The sequence below is a fragment of the Chrysochloris asiatica genome, unplaced genomic scaffold (assembly GCF_000296735.1).
Source record: "Chrysochloris asiatica unplaced genomic scaffold, ChrAsi1.0 scaffold00061, whole genome shotgun sequence".
Taxonomy (NCBI): Eukaryota; Metazoa; Chordata; class Mammalia; order Afrosoricida; family Chrysochloridae; genus Chrysochloris; species Chrysochloris asiatica.
In genome coordinates this window covers 15,255,112-15,267,669 of record NW_006408579.1, presented here as the reverse complement: position 1 = coordinate 15,267,669, position 12,558 = coordinate 15,255,112, and the positions used below count along the sequence as shown (strand labels likewise).

The window sequence follows — 12,558 nt, the reverse complement described above, 5'->3', positions numbered from 1 at the left end:
TGAAAGCAAAGAGTACTTAAAATACTAACTGATGAAGATCAAAGGCCACAGCTCTAGGTATGGGTTGCATCTCAATGTACAGAAAACAAAAATCCTCACCACTGCACCAATAAACAACATCTATATCAATGGAAAAAGATTGAAGTTGACAAAGACTCTATTTTGCTTGGATCAACCTTCAACACTCATTGAAGCAGCAGTCAAGAAATCAAACAATTACCTTGGATGAATCTGCTGCATAAGACCTCTTTAAAGTGATAAACAGCAAAGATGAAGTGTTGAAGAATAAAGATACCAGTTTGAGGATTAAGTTGTGCCTGACCCAAGCCATGGTATTTTCAATAACCTCATATGCATGGAAAATTGACCAGTGAATAAGAAGAATTGATGCATTTGAGTTATGGTTTTAGAGGAGAGTATTAAATGTACCATGGACTACTAAAAGAACAAACAGATCTATGTTGGAAGAAGTACAGCCAGCATGCTCCTTGGAAGCCAGAATGACCAGACTTTGTCTCTCATACTTTGGACATATTATCAGAAGGGACCAGTTGCTGGAGAAGGATATCACGTTTGGTAAAGTGGAGGGTCAGAGAAAAAGAGGCAGACCACCAATGACATGGATTGACACAGTAGTAGCAGTGATGGGTTCAGGCATAGCAATGATTGTGAAGTTAGCCCAGGACTGGGCAGTATTTCATTCTGTTGTGCATAGGGTCACTATGAGTCAGTACCGACTTTATGGCATCTAACAACAACAACAATGAAGATAGGTTTCTTAATATTTGGGAAAACAGTAAATACAATTTGCTATCTTATTTACAAACCCTTAACTTGCATTAACAATTGTTTAATCTGAATTTGGTTTTATCTTCAGGGGAAAAGTCCTTCTAATTCATTTTGAATCCTTAGTTAGTTCAGGGTCAACTAGCATTAGGAAAAATGCCCTCAGGTAAGTAAGGGTTGGAACATTCATCTGTTTCTAGGTCAGCTACCTGGATATTAAGAAATTTGCAATTGCCAGGACTCAGAAGCAGGTTGTCATTTGAAAAGTTCAGGCAATAGTGGGAGGTGTTGGTAAATGTCATTGACAAAAAAAAAAAAAAAAAAAGGCAGACAGAAACACAGATCAATATCTCAAAAATTATAATGATTCAAGGGCAATTTCTGGATGCTCTGGGTCTAATGATATCCTTCTTCAGCGACTGGTCCCTGTACTTCTTCCAATATAGATCTCTAATGAATCAAAAGTTGGACATTCAGTAAGGAAGCTCAAAGAAGAATTGATGCATTTGAATTATGGTGTTGGCAAAGAATATTGAGTTGGCCAAGAATATGGGCTGCCAGAAAAATGAACAAATCTCTATTGGGAAACATACAGCCTGAATGCTCATTAGACATGAGAACGGCAAGACTTCCTTAGATGCACTTCAGACATGTTATCAGGAGAGATCAGTTCCTGTAGAAGGACATCACCCTTAGCAAAGTAGATGGTCAGCTACAAATGAGATGGACTGACACAGTGACTAGAACAATGGGCCCCAATACAGCATTTGTGAGGACAGTACAGAAGTGGGCAGTGTTTTGTTCTATTGCACATAGGGCTGCTAGGAGTTAAAATTGACTCCACAGAACCTATCAACAAGTGTTGTGGGGAGGAGCCCTGGGGCCATAGTGGTTAAGTGCTTAACTACTACTAACTGATATGTTGGTGGTCTGAATGCACCTTCTGCTCCTTGGGACAAAGATGTGGCAGTCTGCATTTGTGAAGATTTACAACCTTGGAAACCCCATGAGGCAGTTCTAATCTGGTCTACAGGGTCACTGTTGTTGTTGTTGTGAAATACTGTGGAGTTGATTCCAATTCATAGCGATCCAGAAGGTTTCTGAGGAGCTTGCAGTTCAAACTGAACTTGTGGTCCAGGACACTATCCTGTAGCACCACACCAGGACTCCATATGATTACTTGTTGTTGTTGTTGTTGTTAGGTACAATTGAGTCAGTTCTGACCCATAGCAACTCTCTATAGGGTTTCTGAGGAGCAGCTGGTAAGACTGAACCGCCAACACTGTGGTTCAAACCAACGTTGCAGTCCAGCACATTAACCCACAGAACCACACCAGAACTCCATAGGGTCACCAGGAGTTGGAATTAACTCTTTGGCAACCAGTTTGTTTTTTGGTTTGGAAGAATTGGGTGGCAGAGGGAAGAGGATATTAGTTACAGATACTTATAGTCATTGGATTCCAGCTGGTCCTTGGAAACCCTATACAGGGTTACTATGAGTTGGAACTGACTCGAGGGCACTTAACAACAACAAGTCACGGAAAGTAAGGGAGTTTTTACTGAGACCCTACTATTTGTTAGATACAGGAAATAGATGCTTTGCATTAATTATTTCATTTAACCTTTCAAAACCTACAGGGCAATAATCATTTATAAAGAGAAAAGAAATGTAAAAACATTCAACCACTTACCCAAGAACACACAGATATTGAGATTCCAAATTTGATGCTAGATCTGCTTGTTTTCTAGAAGAACGCTTTTTGTACCCTACCATTGGGAGTTAACAGTATACACGGGTTTGTTGTTGTTGTTGTCAAATGCCGTCAAATAGGTTCCAACCCATAGGAACCCTGTATAGGGGTTCCGAGGAGCAACTGGTGAGCTTGAACTACCAGCCTTGCAGTTTGAACCGACTTTGCAGTCCAGCACATTAACCCACAGTGCCACACCAGAACTCTACAAAGGTTTACCAGTTGCCATAGAGTCAACACTGACCATGGTGACTCCATGTATCTCAGAGTAGAATCGTGCTTCATAAGGATTCAATGGCTGATGTTTCTGAAGTAGATCACTAGGCTTTTCTTCTGAGGCTCCTCTGTTTGGGCTTGACCTCCAACTTTTCCATCAGCAGCTAAGCACACTGTTTATACCACCCAAGTTAGGTTATGTCGATCTGGAAATGCCCATATCTGGATTACAGAACACATAAAATTTGCTTTACAGAAGGGGAGCGTGGTAGCTCTATAGGCTAAGCACTGGACTGCTAGCCACAAGATTGGCAGTTCGAGTCCACCAGTTGCTCTGGAGAAGAAAGATGAGGATTTCTGCTCCTGCAAAGATTTACAGCCTCTGAAAAACTATATAGGTTCGGTATGAGTTGGAACCAACTTGACAGCAGTTAGCAACAACAATGACTCAGAAGGCATTGTGAGGTCTGGTTTAGAGTGAGCTCATGACAAGGAACAGTTGCCTTTTGATCCTCTGATGATTTTAAGATTGGGGATCTGAGCATGGAGAAAGCAGATTTGGACAGTACCTATAATTCAGCTAATAAAACAGGGGAACCTTCCGATGAGAATGAGCTCCTGGAATCAACAACCAACTGTGGGAAAACTTTTCTCAGCTCAGTGCTTCACTTCAGCCATTCAGGTTTCTATACTGGCTATTTTCAAAAGTAAGGAAGGCTTAATTCCTTTGTTCTGGTGTTTCTTCTTCCTTCAGGAATTTGCACAGCTAGCTCATTTGCTGTCTCTAACTCTGCTCACATTCTATTATCTCAATGTGGTCTATGCCAAGAAATTTTGAAGCCAGTTACCTGGTTGAATAAGGAGCTCTGGTAGCGTAGTGGTTACGAATTGGGCTGTGAACCTTAAGGTCAGCAGTTCGAAACTACCAGCTGTTCTGCGGGAGAAAGATGAGGCTTTCTGCTCCCATAAAGATTTACAGCCTCGGAAACCCTGTACAGGGTTGCTATGAGTCGGAACCGACTCCACGGCACATAACAACAACAACAACCTAGCTGAATAACTGGAAGTGATCTATACTTATGCTTATTCCAAAGAAAAGTGACCCTACAGAATATTGTAGCACAGTGGTTATAAGTTAGGCTGTTAACCTCAAGGTCAGCAATTTGAAAGGATCAACTGTTCCTCAGGAGAAAGATGAAGCTTTCTGCTCCTGTTAAGATTTACAGCCTCAGAAACCCCATACAGGGTTACTATGAGTTGGAACCAACTGGTGTCCACGGACACCACCACCATCACTATCATTAAATAGGAGTGGTACTGTGGGTTAATATACTACTGGACTGCAAGGTCAGTTTGAACTGCAAGGTTGGTGGTTCAAGCTCACCAGCTGCTCCTTGGAAACCCTATACAGGGTTGCTATGAATCAGAATCAATTCGATGACACTTAATAACAAACAACAATTCTTAAATATGGAAGTCATGGTGTGGTACTGTGGGATAAGCACTGGACTGCTAACCACAAAGTCGGCAATTCAAACCCACCAGCAGCTCCTTGAAAACCTTATACAGCATTGCTATGAGTTGGAATTGACTAACTGGTACTTACCACCAACGTTGTTAATATCACAGGAAAGTAAAATTTTGCTGAAGAAAATTTAAAAATGGTTGCAGCAGTAGATTGAGAGAGCTGCCACAAATTCAAGTCAGATTCAGAAGACGATATGGGATGAGGTATATCAACGCTGATTATCAGATGAAGAATTTTTTTGGATTCAAGAGGTAGTCTTATTATTTTTGCAGGACCCTGTGTCATGAATTTATGTTCTTAACTAGGGAATATCCAAAAGAAAACCTTCCAAACTCCTGAGCCATATAATGCAATCATAAACTGTTAGAGATAGTTTGCTGAAAGCAGAAAATACCTGAAAGATGTTACTTGTGCTTTATTGACTGTGTGAATCATAACAAATGATGGATAACATTATGAAGAACAGGAATTCCAGCATACTTAGTTGTGCCCATATAGAAACTGTACATAGACCAAGAGGCAGTCATTTGAATGGCTTAAAATCAGGAAAGGTGTCCTTTCACCATACTTATTCAATCTGTATGCTGAGCAGATAATCAGACAGGCTGGATTATATGATGAAGAATGTGGCATTGGGATTGGAGGAAGGCTCATTAACAATGTGCACTATTCATATGACACCTTGCTTGCTGAAAGTAAAAAGGACTTGAGACATTTGTTGATGAACGTCAAAGAACACAGCTTTCAGCATGGATTACAATTTAAAGTAGAGAAAACAAGAATCTTCACAACTGGTCCAATAAACAACAACATAATAATGAAGAAAAGATTGAATTTGTCAAGAATTTCATTTACAGTCAGTGATCATAGAAGCTGAAGTCAAGAAATGGCATATTACATGTGGCAAATTTGCAGCACAATACCTTCTTAAAATGTTAAAGAAAAGGGCAGCAGTTCAAGCCAACAGAAACCTTAGGGTCTTTATGAGTTGGAACCGATTCAATGGCACTTAATTGCAGCAGCTAGTATGCATATGAAAGCTGGACTATGAATAAAGAAGATAGTAGAAGAAATGATGAATTTAAATTGTGGGTTGTAAGGTACCCACCACAAGAATGCTCCTTGTAATCAAGGATGGTTTGGTTCTGGTACTTTGCACATGTCAGGAGGACTCAGCCCCTGGAAAAGGACATCATGTTTGATAAAGTTCATCAAAGAAGAGGAAGGCCCCTAAGGAGACAGACTGACACCGTGACTGCAACTATGGGTTTAAATATAACGACAGTTGTGAGGATGGCGTGGTCAGTGTTTTGCTCCGTATGCATATAGGGTCTCTACAGGTCGGTGTCAACCTGAAGACACCTAACAATAGCAACAATGTGGCCTATTCCTAACTCCCTATTCAAACTCAACAGTCGCTTCTCAGAAACCCTGTAAGGTGGCTATGAGTTGGAACCAACTTGACAGTAGCTAACAACAATAACACACCCAACTAAGCCCTACGCATCTGTACCAACAAGGAAAGGCATAGCAGGCAGCGCCCTTAACAAACCAGAAAAACAGCCCTCCCGTGCTCCTGAGCCCACGGTCAGGCACAGTTGGTCTGTAAGGCTCCGAAGAGTGAAAGAGCTCCTCTCGGGCCCCAGCGTTTGCCACCTGCCGGTTCCGCTCCACCCCTCCGGCCCCTCCCCTCCCGCTCGCGGAGGTGCAGCCACGCCTGGTGGGTGGAGTGTGAACCACTGAGGCAGCCTTGGACTCTGCACCCTCAGGTGTGCGGCTTCAGCCTACCGGCACGGCCTCTCAACCCTCCCCTGCCGGTTCATGGAAGGGGCCAACTCCCCACCGCCAGATCAGCTGGAGCTCATGGTGCTCGACCAGGACGAGCCAGACGAACGGACGGCTCTAAGCCCGTCCATGGAAGGGGCCAACTTCCCATCGCTAGATCAGCTGGAGCTCATGGTGCTCGACCAGGACGAGCCAGACGAACGGACGGCTCTAAATGGAGCGATTTCTATCGCTACTTTTTCAGCCGACAACGAGTCCAACGGACTCCAGGTAAGAACTCCTTGGCGCTGGCTTTAATGCGCTGGCGGCGTTATCGGAGCGCGCTCTGGGACAGGATCCCGGCCAGGTCCCCCGCCTGGCATTGGCACGGAGTTTCGGGTCGACTGCCAGATCTGCGGGCTTAACAAACACTGAGAGGGTGGTCTCTGTCTCTGCCTGATATTGCTGGAGGGCCCCTCTGACCTCCGGAGCATTTTAGGAATCCTGAATGTGAGGCCTGGCCGCGCTTCTCTTGTTAGGTGCCATCGAGTCGGTTCCGGTTCTTAGCGACCCCAATGCATCACAGAATGAAACACTGCAGGGTCCAGCGCCATCCTCACAATCCTTGTTACGTCTGAGCCCGCTACTGCTGGCACTGGACTAGTCCGTCTCCTTGGGGTTCTTCCTCTTTTTCGCTGCTGTCCTTCTAGAGAGAACTTTTAGAGGTAGAAGTGACTTCTAAAAAGTTATGTAACTTTCTTTTTTTTTAAGTAGAGAAAACTAGGTGATAAGTTGAATCTCTTCTTTTTCAGAATCTCTTCTGCCTGAGGCTGCCTTTTAATGCCTGATCACTTTTATCCACTTTCACTTCTTCCCTACCCTCATCCTTCCTCCACCCTTTACACAGCACACTTTGTATCTTTTCCCAGCTTGGCTTCCTGACTTCACAGGGAGAGAGAGCAAAGAAACCAGTAAGAAAAGGAGCTCTAGGGGGTCCCGGTGGAGGAGAGGTGATGATAAACTTGCCAAGGTTAATTGAAGGGAAATAATTTCAAAATTCTTGTCCCAAAGAATTGAACTATTCTAAATGCCTTTGCCACGTTTCGAACCCTAAGGGTTCTTTCTCTGATTTTAACCTTACCAGTGACTAGAGTATTACCTACCTCTCCCAAAACTTGTAAAGGCTATGGGAACTTTGAATTTCCATCCATTGGCCTTCTGATTGTCCCCTAAGATTGGCTTGAAGTAGCCAATCAAACCCAAACCAAACTTTTTGCCATTTACTCATAACGATCTTACCAAACAAAGTAGAACTGCCTCATAGTGTTTCCAAGGCTGTAAATCTTTATAGAAGCAGACTGCCACATTTTTCTTGCAGGGAGCCCTTGGTGTGTTTTGTCCACTTTTTAGTTAGTGTTGTTGCGTTTGTTAAGTGTTGAGTCTGTTCTGACTCAAAACTGATGTTCAATCTGTACTCATTTTAGCCAGAGTGAGGTTTTCTTTATTCGATTTTGCAAAATGGATGCCCAACCAAATAGACACAGGTCGGCTCGCTAAGAGTCTCATTCCCCTGTTTTGAGAGGCCCTCCTCCAGTTAGTCTGTGGTTCACAATCTAGCCTTGATGGCATCCATAGCCTTAATGACTGTATTCTTATTTAAAATTCCTAGTCCTAGAACAGATTTCTTTCTTTTCTCCCCAATTCATCCTGCTCACATACCCCTGGATGTGAATCAGCTACCTATGTCTGGTCTAGCAATTTCTTGTGCCGTTTATTCCTAAAGATGGACTATTTTGAGAATTTCTCACATAATGACACTATACAGAATTTCTAAGGAGCATCTGATGGGTTTGAACTGTTGGCCTGTGGTTAGCAGTTCTGTGCTCATCCTACAGCACCGTACAAGGACTTTTGGTGGTTGTTGTTAAATGCCATTGAGTCAGTTCTGAAACACAGAGGTCCTGTATAGGTAGGGTTTCCAAGGAGTGGCTGGTGAGTTTGAACCTCAAGGTTGGCTGTTAAAACCAACGTTGCAGTCCAGAGCAACATACACCAGGAGTCCTAAACAGACTAACATGGACAAGGTCCTGGGATTAATGCTTTCATTCTCCAAGAGGCCCCCTAGGCTGTTTCCAGAACTTGGAGAGGTCTAGTAGATGTTGGGGTTTGGGTCACATGAGGGCCTTAGCTGAGCCCAACATAGCTGCTTCAGGGAGCTTCTTTGGGGTGATTGTGGGGCTACAAAGAATTTACTCAATGATCATTTACTGAGTGCCTACTGTATATGTCCTGGATTCCTGGTGTGGTACTGTAGGATAAGCACTGGACTGTGAACTACAAGGTCAGCGGTTCAAACCCACCAGTTGTTCCTCAGAAAGCCAACAGTGAGTCATCATGAGTCAGGACTGATTTGACAGCACTTAACAAGAATAACAACAAATGTATATATATATATACATATATCTCCCAGGTACTGAGGTATAGTAGAAAACAAAAGAGGACTTCTGTCCTTGAGACAGTTTTTGCTTTCCTAATAATTTGTTCCAAAAGGACTCCTAGGCTTCCCGCCTTACAGGGTTCCCTCAGACTGTGTACAAGGAACCACATTTATGGCAACAACCTGATCTTTCCCGGGCTTACACCCTACCTCTTTTTCTACTCAAGTGTTGTTCTCAGTGATAAGTATGGAATTCTAAAGTTGAAAGCCTTGCTTCTGCTAAACACTGATTCCTGGAAATGAACACGTCTGTTTTTTATAGGTGTCCTGGAGTAATCTGGTACTTTGGTATTTGAATGAAATACATGTATAATAGAAGATGAAAATTGAACAAAGATGGTTTGGTCATCAATGCAAATGATCACATTTATGGGCTTGATGTATCAATCTTGAAGGGCAGTGTCTAAGGAAGATACTATGGGAGAACATGGTAGAAAGACCCAGAATATCCCCAAAGACTATGGTTTAGATCTGAATTCAGATAGTATATAAAGTTCACGTGCAAGTAAAATTTTGCTGAGGATGGTTCAAAAATGGCTTGAAGTGGTACATTAACAGGGAACTGCCATAGATTCAGAGGAGGACGTGGATGCCAGATGGATCTTGACTGAATGCAGAGAATACTAGAAAGATGCTTGTCTTTGTTTTATTGACATTGGTAATGTATTCAGTTGTGTGGATCATTACAAACCATTGATAACATTGCAAAGAATGGGAATTCCAGAACACTTAATTGTGTTCATTTAGAACCTGTAGTTAGACCAAGAGATAACCTTTCAAAGAAAAGAAGGGAATGGTTTTAAAATCAGGAAAGATGTATGTCAGAATTGTGTCCTTTACCATACTTACTCAATCTGTATATTGAGTATATAATCCAAGAAAGTGGACTATATGAAGAAGATACAACCTTCCTTGCTGAAAGCAAAGAGGATTTGAAGTATTTACAGATGAATATTAGACTTCTGGTGTGGCACTGTAGGATAAGCACTGGACTGCAAGGTCAGTTTGAACTGTAAGGTCAGCGGTTCAAACTCACCAGTCACTCCTCGGAAACCCTACACATGGGTTGCTATGAGTAGGAACCAACTCAACAGCATTTAACAATGACAACAGATGAAGATTAAATGCTACAGTCTTTGGTATGGATTACAACACAATGTAAAAAAAGCAAAAGTTCTCAGAATTGGACCAATAGGCGAATCATGATAAACAGAGAAAAGATTGAAGTTGTTAAATATTTCTTTTTTCGTGGATCCACAATCAACATCCATGCAAATCAAGAAATCAAACAACATATTACCTTTGGCAAATCAGCTGCTGCTGCTGCAAATAAAAAAACAAACTACTTTAAAATGTTAAAAAAGCTAGGATGACACCTTGTGGACTAAGGTGGACCTGCCCCAAGCCATTTTAATTGCTTCATATGCATGTGAAAGCTAGACAATGAATAAGGAATACAGAAGTTTGATGTATTTGAATGATGATGTTGGCAAAGAATATTGAGTGGACTCATAGAAGAACAAACATGTAGGTCTTGGATGACTTGCAGACAGTATGCTCCTGAGAAGGGAAGAGGGAAGACTTTGTTTCATGTAGTTTGGATATAGTACCAGTTGGGACCATTCCTTGTAGAAAGACATCATGCTTAGTAGAGGGTCAGTGAAAAGGAGGAAGACTCTCAATGAGCTAGTTTGACACAGTGAATGCAACAATGGCCTCAAACATAGCAATGGTAGTGAGGATGGCACAGAACAGAGCAGCTTTTCATTCTGTTTTACATAGGCTCTCCATGAGTTGTAACCCATTAACCTAACAACAACAGTGACAGCTTGATCATTAAAAGTGTATGCCTGAGGAAAGGCACTAGTCTCTGTATTTTCCCAGCTGTCAACTGGTGTTAATGTAATGTGTGGCTAGTTGGATTTTTGAGGATCTTTTTGAAAATGTTTCAGTGAAGAAAATGCTAAACATTTGTGGGGTATCAGTGTTTTGTAATTGTTTAGCATTTCACCTGTAGCATTTACTCTCTAATGATCTAATTACTTCCTTGTTGGTCAGGTCTACACCTATGGCCCAGACTTCCTTGTGAGTTAGCTTTGTAGGTCAAAGAATAGCAAAGTGTGGTGAGTGATTGGAATGCAGTGAAGGTCAAGGTCTGCATTGAGCCCATGGAGGCCGTTCTAGAATTGCTTAAACAGGAAAACCCTAAAAAACAGAGGGGAGTAAAAAGAAGAGGAAAAAAAAAAGTATTCTCATACAATTTGATGAACTTGACCTACACCTATGGAAGCAGTAGCTCAAAAGAGGGAACAAGTCCTAACAGCAAGAATCATTCCCACACCCTCCACACACAGAGTAGACAGGGATGAGCAACTTGGACATTGGCTACCCAAAATGGGGGGTGGGGGCCTACAAAGGCAAGAAGTGACTGGCTTACAAGCTTTCAAGAGGGAACCTAGATACAGAGGGCCTGGATGAAGGTAGAATCTCCAGTGTGTGGTATTCAATCTGACTAGCCAGGACTGATGCAATGAAATGCAGACAGGTCTCTTGTGATACAATAGTGAGTAATTGTTATCAGGACTGATTGTGAGGGTTGGAAATGTACAGGTAGATGTTTTATAGAAAGGAGGGGAGTGATTAACTTTTCAGTCTAGGACCATCAAGGGAGAAGAGCAGAGAGCAGGACCCTACCCAGAGAAGCAGTGATGCCTGAAATGGAGCCAGAGATGATGACGTGGAGCGATGGAGCAGCTGGAGACTTTAGATCCAGAGAGGGAGAGCGACTGTGTGCTGAAGACCTGGGGGGCACTGGGGAAGGATTGCATGGAGGGGATTGTAACCATGGCAATGAGACGATATATGATATATACGATGTATACGATAGAATGAATGTAAAACCAATCTTCTCCCATGTAAACTATCACATAATTCACAATAAAACATTAGAAAAAAAAACAGGAGAGAAAATTTTACCAGATATGTTACTCATTCTCTTTGATTACATAGAATAATTTGAAGTGGATTTTAACTTGAAAAGCTGATTAGTATTGTTGTTTTCGCTAATTGCCTTTGAGTCCCTTTCGACTCATTGTTGTTGTTAGGTGCCATTGAGTCAGTACTGACCCATAGCGACCTTATGCACAACAGAATGAAACACTGCCTGATCCTGGGCCAAACTCACAACTGTTACCACGGTTGAGTCCATTGATGCTGCCACTTGGCCAATCCATCTTGCTAGGGGTCTTCCTCTTTTTCTCTGACCCTCCACCTTACCAAACATGATATTCTTCTCCAGCAACTGGTTCCTCCTGACAATGTGTCCGAAGTATGAGAGACGAAGTTTGGCCATCTTGGCCTTCAAGGAGCTCTCCGTTGATAAGAATGTTGTTTATTTGACTGTAGCATAGTGGTTATGAATTGGGCTGCGAACCACAGGGTTAACAGTTCGAAACTACCAGCTGCTCTGTGGGAGAAAGATGAGGCTTTCTGCTCTTGTAAAGATTTACAGCCTCGGAAACCCTGTTCAGGGTCGCTATGGGTTGGAACCAACTCGACGGTACTTTACAACAACAACAACATAGTGACCCTGTATAGGGTTTCTGAGGAGTGGCTGATGGATTTGAACCACCGACCTTGCGGTTAGCAGTCCAGTGCTTATCCTACAGTGCTACACAAGGTATCTTATGTTGTTGTTGTCAGGTGCCATCGAGTCGGAACCGACTCATTGCGACCCCATGCACAGCAGAATGAAACAATGTCTGATCCTGGGCCAACCTCACTACCGCTGCCACACTTGAGTCCATCAGTGATGCTACCTGGCCGATCCATCTCGTTAGGGGTCTTCCTCTTTTTCTCTGACCCTCCATATTACCCAGCATGACATCCTTTTCCAGAAACTGTCCCTCCTTACAATATGTCCAAAGTATGAGAGATGAAGCTTAGCCATCCTGGACTCCAAGGAGCACTCTGGCTGCACTTCTTCCAAAACCCATCTATTGGTTCTTTTGGCAGTC

At 42.6% G+C, this 12,558-nt stretch overlaps 1 protein-coding gene across 1 annotated transcript in view; it reads left to right on the top strand.

Moving 5' to 3' along the window:
* Positions 1-3,296: 3,296 nt before the first annotated feature.
* LOC102818268 (chromosome unknown open reading frame, human C3orf52) overlaps positions 3,297-12,558 on the top strand; it is a 64,638-nt gene continuing 55,376 nt past the window's right edge. The window contains exons 1-2 of the mRNA XM_006864213.1: positions 3,297-3,460; positions 6,051-6,336. Coding sequence (XP_006864275.1) covers positions 3,297-3,460; positions 6,051-6,336 — 450 coding nt within the window. The remainder of the gene's footprint in view (positions 3,461-6,050; positions 6,337-12,558) is intronic.